Source organism: Podarcis cretensis (assembly GCF_951804945.1).
Source record: "Podarcis cretensis genome assembly, chromosome: 3".
NCBI classification, from domain to species: Eukaryota; Metazoa; Chordata; class Lepidosauria; order Squamata; family Lacertidae; genus Podarcis; species Podarcis cretensis.
Window position 1 is genome coordinate 117,232,524 of NC_137172.1, and position 20,821 is coordinate 117,253,344.

Consider the following 20,821-nt stretch of genomic DNA (forward strand, 5'->3'; position numbering starts at 1 on the left):
GAAAATCTGTACACATGCATCTTCTGAAGTACACCAGATTACTAGGGAAGTTGGGGGATTTTTACATCTAGGATTCAACATTCATCCCACAAATTTTATCCGGCCCCATATTGTTGTTGTTGTTTAGTCGTTTAGTCGTGTCCGACTCTTCGTGACCCCATGAACCAGAGCACGCCAGGCACTTCTGTCTTCCACTGCCTCCCGCAGTTTGGTCAGACTCATGTTTGTAGCTTCAAAGACACTGTCCAACCATCTCGTCCTCTGTCATCCCCTTCTCCTTGCGCCCTCCATCTTTCCCAACATCAGGGTCTTTTCCAGGGAGTCTTCTCTTCTCATGAGGTGGCCAAAGTATTGGAGCCTCAGCTTCACGATCTGTCCTTCCAGGGAGCACTCAGGGCTGATTTCCTTTAGAATGGAGAGGTTTGATCTTCTTGCAGTCCATGGGACTCTCAAGAGTCTCCTCCAGCACCAGAATTCAAAAGCGTCAGTTCTTCAGCGATCAGCCTTCTTTATGGTCCAGCTCTCACTTCCATACATCACTACTGGCAAAACCATAGCTTTTACTATACGGACCTTTTTATCCGGCCCCATATATTATCAGCCAAAGAGTGAGAAGCTAGTGTAACTCATACAACACGTTGGCGACAAATCTTCACACAGCGGTTCAAAAATAATTTTACGCCATTTATCAAATATGTGAGAAAGAGACAAGTATTTACAAAGCGCTATGAAAACTTACAAACTACCTAAAATCAAGTGAACTTGCAATATCAGATTTTACTAGGTTCTCACAAATTCTTGACTCAGTTTTTCGTTTTTTCTTGTTTTTTAAATAAGTTCAAGAAGATTCAAGAAAAGGGTAAGTTCAATGTTGTTATTATATGAAGTAATAAAGAAGACGGGGTGTCAGCGTACTATCCCTGTTTTGCCCTATTTGTTGCCAACCTGCTGTACGAGTTGCACCATCTTTATTAACGGCACAGCTTGAATTTTTCTAGCAAAGAATGAGAAGCTGGCAGGAATATTCCTACTCTGCCTGCTCCTTCCTCAAAATAACACTCTTCCAATGGCCGGTTGTCCTGCAAGCACAGAGGTGAAAGGAAGGTCCCATGCAGGAAAATTAGAAAAATTAGTTGCATATCCCTGCTTACGAATACAGTGGTGCCCCGCAAGACGAATGCCTCGCAAGACGGAAAACCCGCTAGACGAAAGGGTTTTCCGTTTTGGAGGTGCTTCGCAAAACGAATTTCCTATGGGCTTGCTTCGCAAGACGAAAATGTCTTGCAAGTTCCTGCGGGTTCCCCCCCCCCTTTTCTAAGCCGCTAAGCCGCTTATCTGCTTATCCGCTAAGCCGCTAAAAGCACTAATCCGCTAAGCCGTCAATGGGCTTGCTTCGCAAGACGGAAAAACCGCTAGACGAAGAGACTCGCGGAACGGATTAATTTCGTCTTGCGAGGCACCACTGTATATGAAACTGCCTTATACCAAATCAGATCAGGGAAGTTTTTAATGTGTGACATTTTAATGTACAGTGGTACCTTGGGTTACATACGCTTCAGGTTACAGACTCTGCTAACCCAGAAATAGTACCTCGGGTTAAGAACTTTGTTTCAGGATGAGAACAGAAATTGTGCTCCGGCAGCAATGGCAGCAATGGGAGGCCCCATTAGCTAAAGTGGTGCTTCAGGTTAAGAACAGTTTCAGGTTAAGAACGGACCTTCAGAACGAATTAAGTACTTAACCTAAGGTACCACTGTATTTTTAATCTTTGCTGGAAGCCGCCCAGAGTGGCTGGGGAAGCCCAGCCAGATGGGCGGGTTACAAATAATAAATGTTTATTATTATATTATTATTGGTCCATCCTAGCCCAATGCTGTCTACTCTGACCGGCAGTCTCAGGCTATTTGCCCCATCAGTTCCTTCTCCTCCCTTTTATTTGAATATGCCAGGAATTGAACCTGGAAAAGCACGGGCTCCATTTGCGCCGAGCGGCAGTCCCTCCCCACCACACCTCTTTGTTCTGGCACTGACATGTTGATCTCCCTTTTCTTTCTTTTCGCTCCAGCTCCCTTCCCTTCCCCTTCTGTTGTCTTGTCTTTTTGAGTTTGTAAGCCTGAGGGCGGAGCCTCCTTCTTCTTTTCATTTATGTACCCTGCCTGTCTGGGCACTGTGTGCTGAATTTTAATTGCGGCGAGATGCTTTGAGAGATGTCCTTTTTTTGTCTGAAAAGCAGAATAAAAATATAATAAGGGAGAGAGGGAGAGAAAGAGAGAGAAAGGAAGGAAGGAAGGGAGAGATGTCTCATAACAGAGGCAAACACTCCAACACAGAACAAACAAAACCACATATGGACGACACATTGGGTTGTGAGCGTTCCTCTGCCCTTCAGGCACCGTAATGAGCCTTCAGGGGATTTTCCAATATGTGCATCTACAATGCCTGCAGAATAAAAAGCTGCTATTAGTAGCTTTGCTATGGAAAGCTGCTCAGGACTGGCTGGCTTGCTCATATACTCCAAATGCCATGGAACAAGGGTACGCAACCTAAGGCCCATGGGCCTGACCCGGCCCAATCGCCTTCTAAATCCAGCCTGTGGACAGTCCGGGAATCAGCATGTTTTTACATGAGTAGAATGTGTGCTTTTATTTAAAATGCATCTCTGGGTTATTTGTGGGGCACAGGAATTCGTTCATTATTTCTTTTCAAAATATAGTCCGGCCCCCAACATGGTCTGAGGGACGGTGGACCGGCCCCCTGCTGAAAATGGTTGCTGACCCCTGGATTAAAGCTTCACCTGATGAGACGCAGCCCTGAAATTTGGCACACAGGTAGCCGAAAGCGCTCCGACAATTAAAGAAATGTGTGCAAACTTTTAATAATCATAATAAATTTTATTTATACCCCGCCCTCCCCAGCCAAGACCGGGCTCAGGGTGGCTAACACCAAATATAAAAACAATTGATTGAAATACAACTTAAAAACAAGATTAAAACACAACATTAAAATGCAGCCTCATTTCAGTAGGAACTCAAATCAAAAACTTTTGGGGGGATGAAAACGTCAAGTCTTTTATTTATTTTACACGAAGCACCCAACATTTGGGCCGTCTCCAGTGGGGAGCAAGCAAACTGGAGCAAGATGTTTGGAGCCTGGGGTTTTTGTGACCTCTTTTTGCCTTGAAGTCTCCCTCCACACATGCAAAGCCTGCTTTCTTCAAAGGCACTTAGGTTTGCCTCCTTTCCTCAAGCAAATCCTGAACTTTTTACAGAGGTACCTCGGGTTAAGTACTTAATTCGTTCCGGAGGTCTGTTCTTAACCTGAAACTGTTCTTAACCTGAAGCACCACTTTAGCTAATGGGGCCTCCCGCTGCTGCCGCGCCACCGGAGCACGATCTCTGTTCTCATCCTGAAGCAAAGTTCTTAACCTGAAGCACTATTTCTGGGTTAGCAGAGTCTGTAACCTGAAACGTATGTAACCGGAGGTACCACTGTATTGGGGTAGCCATGTGTTCCCCACGAGCTACAGCTCTGAAAATGCACATCAGAGAGTCCAAGACTATACCAACTCCTCCTTTCCTTGAGGTGGGAGACATTTTGGGGGGAAAGGAATGGTGGATGGCACTAGGGGAGAAAAGTGTTTGGAAATAGGAAGAAATTTTAGGAAGAGGGAAACTGGAAGGCACATTTGCTCACCAAAGAGAGGGAGGGATTAGTTCAGGGGCTAGCAAACTTTTTCAGCAGGGGGCCGGTCCACTGTCCCTCAGACCTTGTAGGGGGCCGGACTATTATTTTTAATAGTCTATTATTTAATAGACTATTATTAAATGAACAAATTCCTATGCCCCACAAATAACCCAGAGATGCATTTTAAATAAAAGCACACATTCTACTCATGCAAAAACACGCTGATTCCCGGACCGTCCCCGGGCCGGATTGAGAAGGCGATTGGGCCGGATCCGGCCCCCGGGCCTTAGTTTGCCTACCCATGGATTAGTTGATATGCAAGAGAGATATGAAAAAGCCAATCTAGAGAATGAGGGAAAGGGAATGGAAAAGCGTGCTGGGGAGGCTTCATAAAGGAAACGACTTTTAAAGTCTCTCCTCTTACAACTTACTACGTGAGCAGTATCAAAAGCGGCAAGAGAGCTCTCCTGTTGCTTTGGCTCTCCAAATTTAGCAGTGCAGCAGCAGCATGCACAGGAAATAGCATTTATACCCCCTTTCTCTCCCTCTCTGAACCCATCCTCCTCCCGGCCTCAGCCAACTTTACATCAGAGGTGTCCCTGAGTGACTCTCTCTGGTCTCAATATCAAGCCCTACAGTGAACTGCCTGTCCCACGCTAGGGAGGGCAGGGAGAGCAATGGCCCACAAGGGGCACGGACGTGGGTTGCCATGGGAGCAAGCCACCCCTGTTATTTTTCATGCAGGCCGCAGCACTGCCACCGCCGCACGTGTGAGCGTTGAAGAATGGCAGCACAGCCAAGCAAATCTGCTCCACAAAATGGAGCGAGCGCCTGGGTTTGCACCATCTTGTTTTCAAGCGAAACCAGCAACCTCTGGAATGCGTGAGCCCATGCAGAAGACAGCACCCAGCCAAATATTTCCTTTGCACAATACCCAAGGGTCTATCTGCTCGCAGATTTCTATTCTCCAAATCTCTCACTTGATCCCAGAGTGTAGCCAACCAAGTATGGTTTTCACTTGCGAAACCACATGCCGTAATAAGTAAGTCTGTGTTACAGGCTCTTGATTTTTTAAATGTTATTTATTGTTGTTAATATTAAGTAATAATGCTATTCTTCTAGAAGCGGGCTGGTAGTTCGGAAGTTATTAATAAGGATTAGGCTAAATCCAGACGAAATAAAAAAACAAACCCTTAGGTTAAATATTTTAGAAGGAGCTTAAAGGAATGATTGTTGCATAACTATTTAAAGCATGCATTGTATTTCAACATCAGAGGAACTGGAAGAGAAGAACTTCATTCTCCTAACTTAATGCCATTGTTTTTTCTCCTGTGTAGGTGTCGGCCTTTTCATGAGAAGCACAATTTCTATTTCATGAGATGTTAAAGAGACCCTCCTAACTTGCCCCTCTTAAATTCCTCTTTTTAGATGTCATGTATGTATAATTGGACTTGTATGAGGTATGTATTTGGATACACATTTCTGAGCGCTTCTCCTCGTTTTTGAAAATACGCAAGCATGGCGTAGCTTTTGAACTCATGGTTCCCAAATTCTGCCATATGTTCCCCCATTCCACACACACACCCCACTGAGCTACAGGTTGAGAACATTAGGTAGCAGTGGCGTAGGGTGGGGGGTGCAGGGGGGGCCGGCCACACCGGGCGCAACATCTGGGGGTTAGGGTTAGGGGGCGCACATCCACGGGTTAGGGGGCGCAAATTACTTGCCTTGCCCCGGGTGCTGACAACCCACGCTACGCCACTGTCAGGTAGGGAAGATCTTTTGCTCCCAATTCCCTGGGCATCGCCTAATGGATGGAGGAGCAAGGGGTTAAGCATCATTAACCAGGGTTGCCTTCCTCACAAGACTGTCTATTGATTGGTGCTTTTCATTCAGTGGTTGCCAGGGGTGTCGTCTGTGGATGATGTTGTGACTGGAGGGGGTGGTCTCTGGGTGGCCGCCATAGTTGCTGCAATTGTCATGCTTGTAGCATTGCTATTCTTCGGACAAGGAAGCCTAGGATACTTGCTAATCTGCATAGGTCAGTGGCGTAGCGTGGGTTGTCAGCACCCGGGCAAGGCAAGTAATTTGCACCCCCTAACCCGTGGATTTGCGCCCCCAAACCCGTGGATTTGCGCCCCCTAACCCTAACCCCCAGATGTAGCGCCCGGTGCGGCCGGCCCCCCCTGCACCCCCCACGCTACGCCACTGGCATAGGTGCAACTTCCACCTTAGTGTGCTGTAGAGTAGGGTTGCTTATCAGTTTAGCTTAGGCTTACCAGATGTTCCCGGATTTGCAAATCTGTCCACGGACAAATTCCGTCCCCGGAATGTCCCCAGATTTACAAATCTGTCCCCAGGAAACGTGGCAGCATCAGCCTCAGCAGCCCAGAGCCAGCCTTGTAGCACAGTTGGCTCTGGGTGGCTTCAGGATCTGCTTGCTGCCACCGCCACTGCCGAGGGGGAACCAGGGACATCCGTCGGTACAGATCTCCTGCCCCCTTCTCCCTTTGTTTTGACAGATCAGGGGAGGCTCGGGAGTCGCAGGCGGGCAGCCGTTGCCCAGGAGGGGCGCAAGGCACGCAGTTTCTCTGCCAGGCAAGGTGCAAAGCCCTTCTTTCACACCCTGTGAAACATAAATGTGCAGAGTTTTTTAAAAACTGGGAAACCCTGCGACTCCCAAGATCAGTTTAAACAAAGGAGAAAGGGAGAAGGAGATCGGGGGAGGCTCGGCAATCACGGGCGGGTGCCGTTCCCCATTTTTTAAAAAACTCAGAGCACTTACGTTTCACAGGGTGCGAAAGAAGGGCTTTGCACCTTTATACAATATGCATGTGTACTTGGGCCCAGGGTCTTTTGCCTCACCATCCCCACTACTGACTCCCTGTTGCTACTCAGCTTCAAAAAAAAAAAGTGTCCCTGGATTCATTGAAAAAAATCTGGTAATCATCTTTTAGCTACAAGAAGTAACCTAAATGGTGAAATGTGAAGAGATACCCATTATAACAGTGGGTGGCAGGTGGCGCTGTGGGTCAAACCTCAGCGCCTAGGGCTTGCCGATCACATGGTCAGCGGTTCGAATCCCCGCGGCGGGGTGAGCTCCTGCCGTTCGGTCCCAGCTCCTGCCCACCTAGCAGTTCAAAAGCACCCTTAAGTGCAAGTAGATAAATAGGTACCGCTTTACAGCGGGAAGGTAAACGGCGTTTCCGTGTGCGGCGCTGGTGCTGGCTCGCCAGAGCAGCTTCGTCACGCTGGCCACGTGACCCGGAAGTGTCTTCAGACAGCGCTGGCTCCCGGCCTCTTAAGCGAGATGAGCACGCAACCCCAGAGTCGGACACGACTGGCCCGTACGGGCAGGGGTACCTTTACCTTTACCTTTACCCATTATAACATGCAGAAGCCCTAAAACAAACCGGACGGTGTGAGGTACATATCCTGAATTCATGTCGGACCTTTCAGCTAAACAGGCCTGCAGACCTCTCATTGCTAGAGATGCAAAACTAATTATATAACAAAATTATTTGGTGACAGATTTAAAGCACCGGGGTCCTGTAACTTCCTTTGAATTTTAGTGCCTTAAAACACAGAAAGAGAGATTGAGAGAGAGAAAAAAGAGGAGCGGAGAAGAATCTTCCTGTTCTTCCTGTTTGCCCAGATAAACTTCAAACTGCTAAGCTTGCACATGAGGGTACAGCGCTGCGTCACTCTCCCAAAAACAGCATGCCTACAACAACATTCTGACTGTGTAACCATTGTGTGGGACAGGCTGAATGACAATCACAAGAATGCAAAGCATTGTTAAGATACTGTTCAATTAACAGGAAAGGTTAACTGGCCACACATAGCCCAAGGCAAGGCAGTCTGGAAATTGGACTCTTTCGCAGCTTGCAGTCAAAACTCAGGACATGGAATTTATGTTCCAACTGAGAGCAATGCTCAGTGCAAGTAAAGCCATACACAAAACAGAATATTGAACCATGGATGTGGCATTCATTGCCTCTTCACCAGTGAAAGGGGGCTCCTGGTGGATTTTTCCACTGCCCTAAATCGAAGAGAGATCTAATTTAACAGCCTTTTTCCAACTTAAATTTTGTAAACAAAGTTAAAAATGCATGCCGTCTTGAATTTTATATACTGCGTTACTATCTGAAGCTTTACCCCAAAGTCAAAAGTAGCTGAACGGAAATACTGTGTGGTGGGGTGCAATAAAATACACTCAGTGTGGTTAGAATATTATGAAATTTGAAGATTGGCTTGGAAACTATTTTTAGAATTACTTGTAAATATTTCAAGACACAACAACTAATAGCACACACTTCCCTGACATTATTTAGATTTTAAGAGGGAAAGTGACGGCACTGAAAACCACTGCTAGTAACTGCTGGAGAAGCTGTAGACATAAATATAGGTGCATCCTCTAGACAGTTACCAAAAAAACTGCAGTACAACTTTGATTTTAGATTTGATTAGTACTGCAACCATTCCAGTTGTCCATCTTGACTTATACCGTGTTCATTTTCTTAATGTCACTAAGGAAATGCTACAGCTATCTATCAGTGCATTTCTAAATAATAAAAAATAAAAAATGGGGGGATATTACGGAAAAATAGTAGTAAGGGGGTTTATGCAGAAAATGTTCTGCCTCCACACACCCTATCACTACTTTACGTACACTTTAATCAGGTTTGGATTGGTGAAGAAAATGAACCAGCAGTAGCAGCCAGAAACATGTGTCTGTACTTTTGAGAATGCAATTGTCATTTGTTAGCATTCTCTGGCCTTGTTCATCCCGTGCTCAAATTGCAACCCAGAGTTTTCCGCAAAGATAGGTATCTTCAAGAATGCTAGCTAAGGTGGAGGCAATGCAGCTGTTAGGAAGCCAAAATCACTCTTCTCCACTGCAGGATCACAAGTTTACCACAAAGACAAAGGCTACATCGTAAGAACAGGGGAAATTGGAGTTTTTGATCAAGTTTTTCCTTCCACAACAGCAGCTGCAGAGGTTGGAATTAGAAGCAGTTGTGGAGTGGAAGGAACACAAAGAAGTAGGGAGGGCTGTTGCCACAAAAAAAGAGAGGAAAAGCTAAAATTAAAACCATATGGTCAGAAAGAGTAAAACTGAGTATCCAAAACACTTCTTTTTTTTATAAAAAGGAGAGGGAAAATATGCAGGGTCTACCTACAAAACTTGATATGAGCTGCAATCCAATATGTGTTTACCAGTAAGGAAGTCTGCAACTCTACACATGAACCTGACTGAGAGCAAAAAGTCCTAATAAACCACAGAGGACCTTATTTCCCAGTAAAATGTGGATACAATCGTGCTGCTTGCTTGCCTCATTAAAATCAATAGGGCTTTCTTCCAAACAAACATTAGGACTGGGCGACCAGTCAAATACCCTTTTCCTGTATGTACTGTAATGGCGGAAAAAAGGAATCTGCCACTTCATGAGCCGTAGCTTAGGACTAGCTCTGAAACAGCTCTGTTCTTCCATATTGTAAAAAATAAATAAATACAGTACTGTAAAAGCAGCGCACTCGCTCGTTTGAAAGTTTAGAAATCGAGATGTGCTGAGAGCAGACTTTCCCATTCCTAACCGAGTGCAAATGTCGGATCCGGCAGAAAATTTAACATACAAATATATTCAAGCCACAAAGACAATTCCGCAAGGAGAACAACATAGGCACTGTTTTCTGTACTGGCAGAAAGGCGGATTCCGTGGTCAAAAGTTCACTGGTTACTCACCACCTAAGAACTGGAGTCCTCCAGCCACCCTGCCCACAGTCCTGGAGATAAGCTCTGACACGCAGCATCCCATAAGTGCCGTAAGGGCCACCAGGAGGAGGAGACCGCAGCCCAGACCCGTCACCACCGTGCAGATCCTCCACTCCACGCTTGGGATGGCCTGGAAGGATGCATAGCGTCCACACTGCTCCACCATCACCGTGATCTGGAGGTTCTCGTCTCGTACTGGATAGGAGCATCTCCGGAAAGTGCCAAAGGACACCGATTTCTCCAGCTGAGAGCCCAGCAGCCAGTAAGGCATGAAGAAGCCCACACAGGAAACGCCAGCACAGAGGAAGGAGAAAAAAGCCCATACTACCCCAGTACAAGTAAGGCTAGACGCCATTTTCCCAGTCATTGCTCCCCGCCCCGCACAGCCGTGTCAAAAAAAAGGAGGCTGGGGACACGATTTCGCCGTGCGCCGTGAGGGTTAGGAGGACATTTGCGCGGGTAACCCAAAGGCCTCTAGTCTCGGTAACGTTGCGGTCCAACAGAATCTTCCAGAACAGCCATCGTATTTGGTTCTTTTATCATCCAAAGTCACCTTCCTGGTGCAGTGGAAAGTTTTCTCACTCCTCTCAATGCGTTCTGCCCTATGTTAGCTGTGGTAGTTGTAATAAGAAGCAGTCAGGGAGGGGAGGGCGGGAAAAGGAAAGGACAAAGGAAAAAAATATTATCAGCAAATAACATCAACTTGCTCCTGCAACAAAGAAAGGGGGAAAGGATACTGGGATGGGAGTGGAATTTTTCGGCAGACAGAAGGCGAGAGGAAAGAGAACAAGGGGGGGTTGGGTTAGGGTGGGGCTACCAATTCCATTTCTGGGTGCTGCTGTTTTCAAAGCAGAGGGGTAGGGGGTTGTGTGAAGAATAATAATAATAAAATAAAATTTTATTTATATCCCAGCCGAAGCTGGGCTCAGAGCGGCTAACAACAGGAAAATAATACAACATTCTAAAATTATTTCATTATAAAATCATTTCAAATCAAATTAATGGCAACCATTGGGCTAGAGTTCTGTGAGGACTGCCAAAGGAGGGGGTCAGAACAATAATAAAATTTTATTCATTTTATTTATTTTTATTTACAGAATCCATCAGTGGACATGACTCTCTGCCTGCTCTGCAACAGCTCAGTCAGCCGTCCATCCAGGGCAGCAAACTGACACACACACACACACACACACACACACACACGGAGACCTGTGCTTTTGACAGCATTGTGATGTGCAGAAATCAGTAGGTGAGGCCTTTCACAGCAGGCAGACTTCATCACCTGCTAATATCTGCACATCTGGTGGCTGTGGAAGGCAGAGTTGGAGAGGCCATGTGAAAAGTTTGCAACCCGCCTCCTGTAAGACAGGGGTGAGACTCAGTGTTTAATTGCATGGGAATCAATGTATGAACAGCAAGGTGATGTCATTTCTCAGAGAATAACTGGGGTACTTAGAAAAGAAATAAAAAGAGGGTGGTCTATATGACTGCCTTTTCCCTGCTGCTCCTGGATGAGTAGAGGGCCAGGTGGAGCCTTTTTGGGTCCTAAACAAAAATCTGCTCTTGCTTTTCTTCACAAATGTAGAGAGGGGGATTCTGTTACCAGGGCAGAATAAACAAGAGGGGCTTAATTATATTGACTGTAGTTCAAAGTGGTGAAAAACAGGCAGGAGAATGAAAGGGTGGGCTTGATGGAATTTGGCAACCTTGTAGAGAAAACTTGGCTGATGCCCCTTCCCACTAAACCGAAGCAAATTAAGACCCAAGGCATACAGTGGAGCCTTCTTTAAGCATGCCCAGATCCACCCCACCCCTCCTTTTGTTTTCTAAGCATCTACTTTGGTGGCTAGGGATGCGGGTGGCGCTGTGGGTTAAACCACAGAGCCTAGGACTTGCCGATCAGAAGGTCGGCGGTTCGAATCCCTGCGATGGGGTGAGCTCCCGTTGCTCGGTCCCTGCTCCTGCCAACCTAGCAGTTTGAAAGCACGAAGTGCAAGTAAATAAATAGGTACCACTCCGGCGGGAAGGTAAACGGCATTTCCGTGCGCTGCTCTGGTTCGCCAGAAGCGGCTTCGTCATGCTGGCCACATGACCCAGGAGCTGTACACCGGCTCCCTTGGCCAATAAAGCGAGATGAGCGCCACAACCCCAGAGTCGGCCACAACTGGACCTAATGGTCAGGGGTCCCTTTACCTTACTTGATGGCTGCCTAATTTCAAAGAGGCTGTAATGGTCAGAAATCCCCAGGGCTTCCAGACAACCTGTTTATCCAGCATTCATCCAAAGGGGTGCTTAGACGACGCAGGATATTTAACGAGCATTCGTTGGCGGGGACTTTAGACGACGTCGCCTCCTAAATTCCGCTGCGATCCTCCCCGCCGCCCCCCCCTTTCCTTACGGCAAGAAATCCCATCTTCTTGGAAACTTCCCATTGCGCAACCCGACTTCGCCGGCACGCTTTCCAATCGCACCCCAAAAACTGGAAGCGCCCCTTTCTCGGAAGAATGCGGGAGGATAGACAACCAGGGCAAAGCCTTCAAAGGCGAAGGGGGCGGTGGGGACACCCCCAAAGCGACCCCAAAGCAGTGGCTTTTATCGCAACGCCAACGTGGGTGCAAGCAGCAGCAGCAGCGCCCAGTGGCCAACTGGACTTGCTGGGAAGTTTGATCCCGCCTGTCCCGAGCACGTTAGGGCCTGGGATTGAGGGGTGGGGATCGGGGTGTGTGGGGGGTGTGCGAGCCCGTGGGGTGGGGATCGGGATGGGAGCCCGCCCGCCCGCCCCCCTTTGGAAGAACCAGCAGCGCGCCCCCACCCAGCTTTACGCAGCAGCCCTTCTCCCGGGCCGCTGTGCGCGCTGCCAGCCCGAGGCGTTGGCGAGGGTCGTGGGGGGGGGGGCTTTGGGGGGCTTTCCGTCTCCTGCCCGCCCCCCCCACCGGGACAACGCGACTCGCCACTAACCTGCCGTCCCCAACACGGGCCCGCATGGACGCTGCCAAGTGCGGCCTTTCTGGGCACCCGAGGAGGAGGAGGTGGAGGAAGCGGTGCCGCCGTCGCCGTTCCTCCGGCGATGCTGCTTTCGCTGGGCAGGTCTCTAAGAGGCGTGGGCGGGCCGGGGCAGGGTCCCTAAATCCCGGGGCGAGGAGCTCCGCCCCCTGCCATCCCGAGAGGGAGGGAGGGGGAGAGGGAGAAAGGGGAGGGGGATGCCTGGCGCGCAGCCTTGTAAGGCGAAGAAGGACCGGGAAGCCAGGCGCGCCCTCGAGGAGGCGGGGAGGCAGGGGCGCATCTCCAGCAGCGCGCCAGCTTATGGGGGGGGGGGCGGGGGGGAGATCGCGTTGAAGAATATTGGGGGGGGGGGTCAATCACCACCAACAAATAGTTATCCCGCCGATAAAAGCGGCGGACGGACGGGGGGGGGTGAATGATGACCTTGCGATGGGTCGATGGTTTCCCATTTTGCAGAAAAAGCCTTTGACTGTGTCGACCATGGCAAACTATGGCAAGTTCTTAAAGAAATGGGAGTGCCTGATCACCCCATCTGTCTCCTGAGAAATCTCTATGTGGGACAAGAAGCTACAGTTAGAACTGGATATGGAACAACTGACTGGTTCAGAATTGGGAAAGGAGTACGACAAGGCTGCATTTTGTCTCCCTGCTTATTTAACTTATATGCAGAATTCATCATGCGAAAGGCTGGGCTGGATGAATCCCTAGCCGGAATTAAGATTGCCGGAAGAAATATCAACAACCTCAGATATGCAGATGACACAACCTTGATGGCAGAAAGTGAGGAGGAATTAAAGAACCTTTTATTGAGGGTGAAAGAGGAGAGTGCAAAATATGGTCTGAAGCTCAACATCAAAAAAACGAAGATCATGGCTACTGGTCCCATCACCTCCTGGCACATAGAAGGGGAAGAAATGGAGGCAGTGAGAGATTTTACTTTCTTGGGCTCCATGATCACTGCAGATGGTGACAGCAGCCACAAAATTAAAAGACACCTGCTTCTTGGGAGAAGGGCAATGACAGGCCTAGACAGCATCTTGAGAAGTAGAGACATCACCTTGCCAACAAAGGTCCGTATAGTTAAAGCTATGGTTTTCCCAGTAGTGATGTATGGAAGTGAGAGCTGGACCATAAAGAAGGCTGATCGCCGAAGAATTGATGCTTTTGAATTATGGTGCTGGAGGAGACTCTTGAGAGTCCCATGGACTGCAAGAAGATCAAACCTCTCCATTCTGAAGGAAATCAGCCCTGAGTGCTCACTGGAAGGACAGATCCTGAAGCTGAGGCTCCAGTACTTTGGCCACCTCATGAGAAGAGAAGACTCCCTGGAGAAGACCCTGATGTTGGGAAAGATGGAGGGCACAAGGAGAAGGGGGCGACAGAGGACGAGATGGTTGGATAGTGTTTTCGAGGTTACCAGCATGAGTCTGACCAAGCTGCGGGGGGCAGTGGAGGACAGGAGTGCCTGGCGTTCTCTGGTCCATGGGGTCACGAAGAGTCGGACACGACTAAACGACTAAACAACAACAATTGCGCGCTCCATCGTGGAATGAATGGCCGGGGGGCGTTGGGGTTGGGAAACGTTGATCCTGGCTGCTGCTGCTGCTGGCAAAGGGGTACCCAAGGATGGTGGGAGGTGGGAAGAAATTCTGCCCACCTTTCCCCCCCTCCCACACCAACTTCATTAACAAGGCGACCCCAACATTGGGGACCCTCCCCAAAGCTTTGCCAGAGTTCCGCAGTCGTTTTGCAGCGCTCTGGGTCATGGAGGAATCAGACGCGGGGTTCGTAGTGGACACCCACAAATCGAACCTTGTCCAAGTCGCTTCAAACCGGTGCCAAAGTTTGGCAGAGAAAACCTCATGTTTTGCTTTTTTTAAAAAAAAATAATATTTATTAAGGTTTTAAAGGTTACGAAAAAAAGAGAGAACACCAAGTTAAACAAAAACTAAACAACACATCACAATATAGAAAAAAATAGAAAAAAGAAAAAAAATAATTATAAAAAACAGAAAAGTAGAAACAATTAAAAAAAACACAACGAGCCTTCCCATAACTTATCTTTCATTTGCTTGTTTCCTTGACCTCCTCGCACCTCCCTTTTTTGTATTCTAGTTCGGTTTGCTATTTCAGCAAATCCTTTCCATCTTTCCCAATTTTTATCCCATAATTTATCTTAATATAATGTTGCTTTACCTTTCCTCCTTTCATCTATTAACAGTCTATTTTTACTTAGTCCTTTATAATATTTCTGCTAAAGCCACATAACTTCATTCCAGCCTCCTTCTAACATTCCTTAATTTTACAATGTTTCTGTAAATAAGCTTTAAATTTCTTCCAATCTTCTTCCACCGACTCTTCTCCCTGGTCTCGGATTCTGCCAGTCATTTCCGCCAGTTCCATGTAGTCCATCACCTTCATCTGCCATTCTTCCCGGGTGCGTAAATCTTGTGTCTTCCGAAAACCTCATGTTTTGCAGCGACCTACACATTGAGTAATTGATAGGTATCACCCTAAAACCCAACACTGTCCGATTCATTTCTGGACATGGGTGTAGCCAGGATATATGGGGGGGGTGCAGGACCAAGTTATTGGTCATGCAATTGGTCAGTTAAGAATTTTTATTTATTTACTTTATGGGGGGCAGCTGCACCCCCTGGCTGTGCCCATGGATTCCCACACACACTTTTAGAATTTGATGGTTTGAGAGATAGGTTAGTAACAATTAATAATGCATTTTATATTAATTTAGTAAACAATGAAGGCACTGAATTTTTTCAACATACTCATTTAGCATGCCCGAAGAGCTGTGCAGATAAATATGTGTTTACTATAGATAACCACCTGGAAAAAAATGGAATTACAGCTTTGATTGTTCATTTAACATGGATTATTCATTTAACATGTTCATTCCAGTTGTCATGGACTTACCTTGGAGACCAGGCATTGAAACCCACCACTCACTCAGCCATAAAACTCACTGGGCGATCTTGGGCTGTCCACCATCTCTTAGCCTAACCTACCTCAAAGGGTTGTTGTGAGGAGGAAATGGAGAGGAGGAAAAGAACCTTGTTCACCAGCTTGAGCTCCTTGGAAGAAAAAACATGGTATATAAATGTAATAAATAAATAATAGTCAAATCTAAAATGTCATTCACATTTTTCAGAGGACTGTCCCTAGATAGAACATATATTTATGTACCTCTAGCATGCTCAAATTGGTACAAGTTTTCAGCGCCTTCCCATTTTTATTTTTATTTTAAAGCAATGTAAGGAAAGTTCAGAGACACACGGGTGGCGTTGTGGGTTAAACCACAGAGCCTAGGACTTGCCGATCAGAAGGTCGGCAGTTTGAATCCCCACTATGGGGAGAGAGCCCGTTGCTTGTTCCCTTTGCCTGCCAACCTAGCAGTTCGAAAGCACGTCAAAGTGCAAGTAGATAAATAGGAACCGCTCTGGCGGGAAGGTAAATGGTGTTTCCGTGCGCTGCTCTGGTTCGCCAGAAGCGGCTTAGTCATGCTGTATGCCAGCTCCCTCGGCCAATAAAACGAGATGAGCGCCATAACCCCTGAGTCGGTCACGATTGGACCTAATGGTCAGGGGTCACTATACCTTTTTAAGGGAAGTTCATGGTATTAGTTGTCACATCTTAAAATGTAAAATAAAGTATGCCCAATAAAAAGCACTGGTAATTATTAAAATTTGTTTGCAGTGGCGTAGCGTGGGTTGTCAGCACCCGGGGCAAGGCAAGTAATTTGCGCCCCCTAACCCGTGGATTTGCGCCCCCTAACCCTAACCCCCGGATGTTGCGCCCGGTGCGGCCGGCCCCCCCTGCACCCCCCACGCTACGCCACTGTTTGTTTGAAAATAACATATAAACCACATTAAGTATGCTTCCTATAAGTTGGCCCTAATTAAATATTTTAGTTCATCTACATTGGCTAATGGGGGGGGGGAGGGGTCAGAAATACTGCATATAAAATTAAGATGGCACTTGTTTAGTTTTTAGTTTTGTTAGTTTATGAAAATTAAGTCAAGCATGCTACATCAGATCTCTCATCAATTTAGAGTGGAGATAAAAATTCCAGAAAAAAATATATCGGTTTCCTTTTTTTAATTCAAAATGTTTCAGGAAACACACACAGTGCCTCCCAGGCCAAGCAAAATGACAGGTTTGACCTGCCTCTTTGGCATCCCGTATGTAGGTTTGTTAGTTAACACAAAAACCCTGTTGAGCATGAAGTTACCAGCATGGATTCTGTGCATGTTTCTACATGCCAAGTTTTAAAACACGTGTAGGAGGGCACACTTGCACTTGAAACACAGTACAGTATGCTGCCTTGAATACGCATACCAACTTTTAAGTCTGATATCACTCTCAGCCTTCAAATCACATTGTTTCATATTTTGACATCTTGCCTGGCTCCTTTTGGAAGTGGGTTTTGGGGATCACACCTTGAGAGAAGTCCAGCAGGCATGTTTACGTTTAAAACATCAACCTATGTTTTAGGTATGTATGGAAGTGAGAGCTGGACCATAAAGAAGGCTGATTGCCGGAGAATTGATGCTTTTGAATTATGGTGCTGGAGGAGACTCTTGAGAGTCCCATGGACTGCAAGAAGATCAAACCTCTCCATTCTGAAGGAAATCAGCCCTGAGTGCTCCTTGGAAGGACAGATCCTGATGCTGAGACTCCAATACTTTGGGCACCTCATGAGAAGAGACGACTCCCTGGAAAAGTCCCTGATGTTGGGAAAGATGGAGGGCACAAGGAGAAGGGGACAACAGAGGATGAGATGGTTGGACAGTGTTCTCGAAGCTACAAACATGAGTTTGACCAAACCGCAGGAGGCAGTGGAAGACAGGAGTGCCTGGCGTGCTCTGGTCCAGGGGGTCACGAAGCGCCGGACACAACTAAACAACAACCAGCTTGAATCCCAAATCCATTTTCAAAAACAGGAGAGAGAAATGTAAAACAGGTGGTAAATTCTTGAATAGTGTTTTTTCCTAGCACATTGAAGCACATGGTCCATGAGGCAGTTCTGCTGGCCAACCGCGCTGACATTTCATTGTGCCTGAGGTAAATTCTCAGCTGACAGCTACATTAAATGGGAGTCAAAACCTGCCACCTGAGCTGGTATTTTTAGCTTGTTTTGGGGTAAGATCATCTTTGACTTGGGATCAAATCTGGGGAGGGGTATATGCTGGGCACTTTTTTTCAGTCAGAACTCTCCGGAACTCAGTTCCGGCATCTCTCAGATGGGTGCCATTGCCATTATAAGAGAACAAGGGTGAGTTCCAGCACTTCTTTTCTGGGAAAAAATAGCACTGGGAATATGAGACAACTGTGGAAGGGGTTCTGATCAAGTGCTCCTGCCTGCTGGCCTGGAAGATAGCTAAGGCGGGCTCTCTCTGACTTGTCTATTTCTCTTTGAGCGCAAATGTACAAGTATCAGCTAGAAAAAGGAGCTCCTCAGGGCGTTACCACATTATGTATTTGCTGAGCATTCACCCTGATTTGTTTGCCGGAAGCTTAGGTGACTGTGGGCTATTTAATGAGCGATCCACCTGATTTGTTTGCTTGGGAGACTAAGCAAAATTGTGTAAAAGTGTTAGTCCATGCTTCGCACTGCATTTCCCTGATTGCAAAAAGCCTGGTCTTTTGTTTGTTGCACAAGAGTTCCCAATCAATTATAATTGTGCGACTTATAATTGTGCCCAAAAAATGGAAGCAAGAAGAGTTACCAACGACTGAAGAATGGAGGATGAAGTTAATGGACTATGCAAACTAACTGGAAGGATTCGAAACCGGCGAGACCAGAAATTCACGGAAGACTGGAGTAAATTTACGGACTATTTGAAAAGCAATTGTGAAGAACAGACGACATTTGTAGGGTTGCAAGAAGTTTTGTGAGGAGTATTATTAGAAGTATTGTAAAAATGGACAAGGGGGAGAATGACTTGTTAAGAGATGTAAAGGCAATATAAAGTTAAATGCATAAGAAGTGGTTAAAACAGTGGATCATCAGAGGTGCTGATGGAAGCTAAAAAGATTGTATAAGTGATAAGTTTTGTGGTACATTTTATAATTTATATGTTAAAATTAATAAAAAATATTATTAAAAAATAATAATTGTGCAACTTGAAATTGCAGGAATATGTGATTGAATCCCACCTGAAAATAGCCATCCGTCTGGAAGCGGCCTCACATCCTTTTGCTAAAAAACAAAAACAAAACAGGACTAGGAGAAAGGAGAAAGATGCCTGCTGAAAATGTCAGTATCACTTCACCCCAACTGACAGGTTCTCATGCTCAGCCACCGGATACACACAGCTTTGTTTGCGGAGATCTCAATCATTCATCAGCCCAACAGACAGGTGGTCTTGTGTGTGTGATCATTCAAAAAAGCGAGTGAGTTTAGGAAAGCAAACATTTGAGAAACACTCCACTCTAAATGCACTCTCACAAAGAAGTGTCAGGGGACTCATTTTCCGCATGGCAACGTTCACAATGCGAACTGCGGAAAGTAGTTCGTCCCATAATTTTTCTGCATGCCATCATCATTGTACACACACGCACACAAAAAAACACTTCTGGAAGAGAGAGAACTTTGGTTGTTTCCACTCTTGAGCTTTCTGGAGCTCTTGAGGCTCTGCTTTTCTACAGTTAGAAAATATGTGCTGTTCTTCAGTTCTTTGTGACGCCAAGGTGAGACATTTGCCATAAGGGTTGTTGGTGTGACTACACTCGCAAGGGTGACGAGATCATTAAAAGTGATGAGATAGGTGACACTTCTTTACACATCAGAGCTCACGATGTAGCACCCTGCTTGTGGTTAACGCTTAGCTGGAATGAAATATTCAACGCAGCAATAGAGAAATTAAAATAGTAATTTATTTGTCAGACAAATAAATATGAGGCACAGTGGTATATGGTTACCAAGCTCTGGCCAGGCCTCCTGCCATTCTGGCCAGCACTTATATTTCCTTAATCCAGCCCCCTTGCTCCTCCTGTGGCTGCCTCTGTCCAATCAGCCTGGTTGAAATTCCTATTGGCTGTTTGCTAGAGCCAATCACAAAAGATACACCCATTTCCTTCTTGCCCTTTTATGGAAATCAAAAAGCTATATATTCTTCTATCTATAAATGACAAATAAGTAGTAATATATCTTACATGTGTCTCAACAAGGAATCTTAATTACCAGCTCACCTCTTGCCCTCCTTGCCCTATTGCCTTCCAAAACAGATAATTAATCTTGAATTTTTATCTTATGCATATGTCAAAGATTGAGTTCACATCAACATTGAGATCTCCTTCATTTGAAGGTTTCTAAACAAAAGGCCTGACAACCATATATCAGGAGCGCTCGATTGGCGTCTTCTGTCTGGCAAGGGGCTTGGCTGGTGCCTGACTTAATTTCAGGATAGTTACAACTCTCACAACTATATGAAATAAGAATCTAGCATTTCTTAAATCCTTTGCATAATTATATTTAAGCTAATATATTTAATACATAAATAACCTTTTAAAAGGAAAAGAAATCTTAAAAGGATCTTAGTTTAAGAAACAAACAGCTTTAGAAAAGATTTCCCAAAATGTTCTTTTTCTGCCAGCTAGATGCTTTTTCACTGCTCTTGACCTTTTTTAACCTTAGGAAGAAGATATGGCTCATTTTACTATTTATCCACTCTTAATTTGTAGGGTCAGTGTAACCTTGGCTGTCAGCCTGTAATTCCCTTTTTACGACTTTGAGAATTGTTTTCTGCTATAAATCAGGGGGGCCCCTTGTCTAGGAGTAAAAATATCTTGCCAAGGTTTTTAGGCAACTGGTCTTCTAAGACTGGTCTTTTAAGATACAGGCCCTGATTAAACATATAAGCTTTAATAAAAATGCAGGCTTATGATTAGATGCCTCAACGAGAAAGCCTTTGAGCACGGATGTGAAAGGAACAATTATTTGAGGCTGAACAGATGTCAGCACAAATTATGTTGGTTGTTTATGCATACACCATTTTCTGGAGTTCTATAATCCACGCTGAAAGACATGATGATAAAGCAGCTTGCTTGAAGAATCAGGTTTTGCTAGTCAAAACTCTGTAGGTGGCCTGGTGTATTCTGATGAGGTGTCTCTTCAACTGGATGCAGAAGCAGTATTTTAAATTTGCCCTTTTGGTAGAGAAATTGTTCAGGAAGCAGCTATCGTTTTGCATTGCCATATTGTAGGTAGGCAGTTTCAAAGATTCTGTGAAACTCTCATGCTCAGCACCCACTAACATTGTTGTGCCTGACTGACAGTATTGAACTGCTAACTGTATGGATTATACTGTTTTTGATATGCATCTTTTGGGCAACAACTCT

General features: G+C 46.0%; 1 protein-coding gene and 3 long non-coding RNA genes across 5 annotated transcripts in view; 2 read left to right on the plus strand and 2 right to left on the minus strand.

Annotated features, from left to right (window-relative positions):
* LHFPL6 (LHFPL tetraspan subfamily member 6) overlaps positions 1-12,565 on the minus strand; it is a 38,847-nt gene extending 26,282 nt beyond the window's left edge. For both annotated transcript variants that reach the window (XR_013837037.1, XM_079970157.1), the window contains exons 1-2: positions 12,419-12,565; positions 9,431-10,071 (exon numbers count right to left, since the gene is read on the minus strand). Coding sequence is in view for 1 of the 2 variants with exons in the window: in XM_079970157.1 (XP_079826283.1) it covers positions 9,431-9,827 (397 nt within the window). In the remaining variant the exon portion in view is untranslated. The remainder of the gene's footprint in view (positions 1-9,430; positions 10,072-12,418) is intronic.
* LOC307212788 overlaps positions 1-20,821 on the minus strand; it is a 103,855-nt gene that overhangs the window by 29,373 nt on the left and 53,661 nt on the right. The window lies entirely within an intron of this gene.
* On the plus strand, positions 3,182-6,417 carry LOC307212737. Its single transcript, XR_013837159.1, has 3 exons — positions 3,182-5,297; positions 5,453-5,725; positions 5,902-6,417. It is a non-coding gene; the product is annotated as an uncharacterized lncRNA (long non-coding RNA).
* On the plus strand, positions 14,100-17,085 carry LOC307212745. The gene is made up of 3 exons (XR_013837166.1): positions 14,100-14,224; positions 15,380-15,570; positions 16,973-17,085. It is a non-coding gene; the product is annotated as an uncharacterized lncRNA (long non-coding RNA).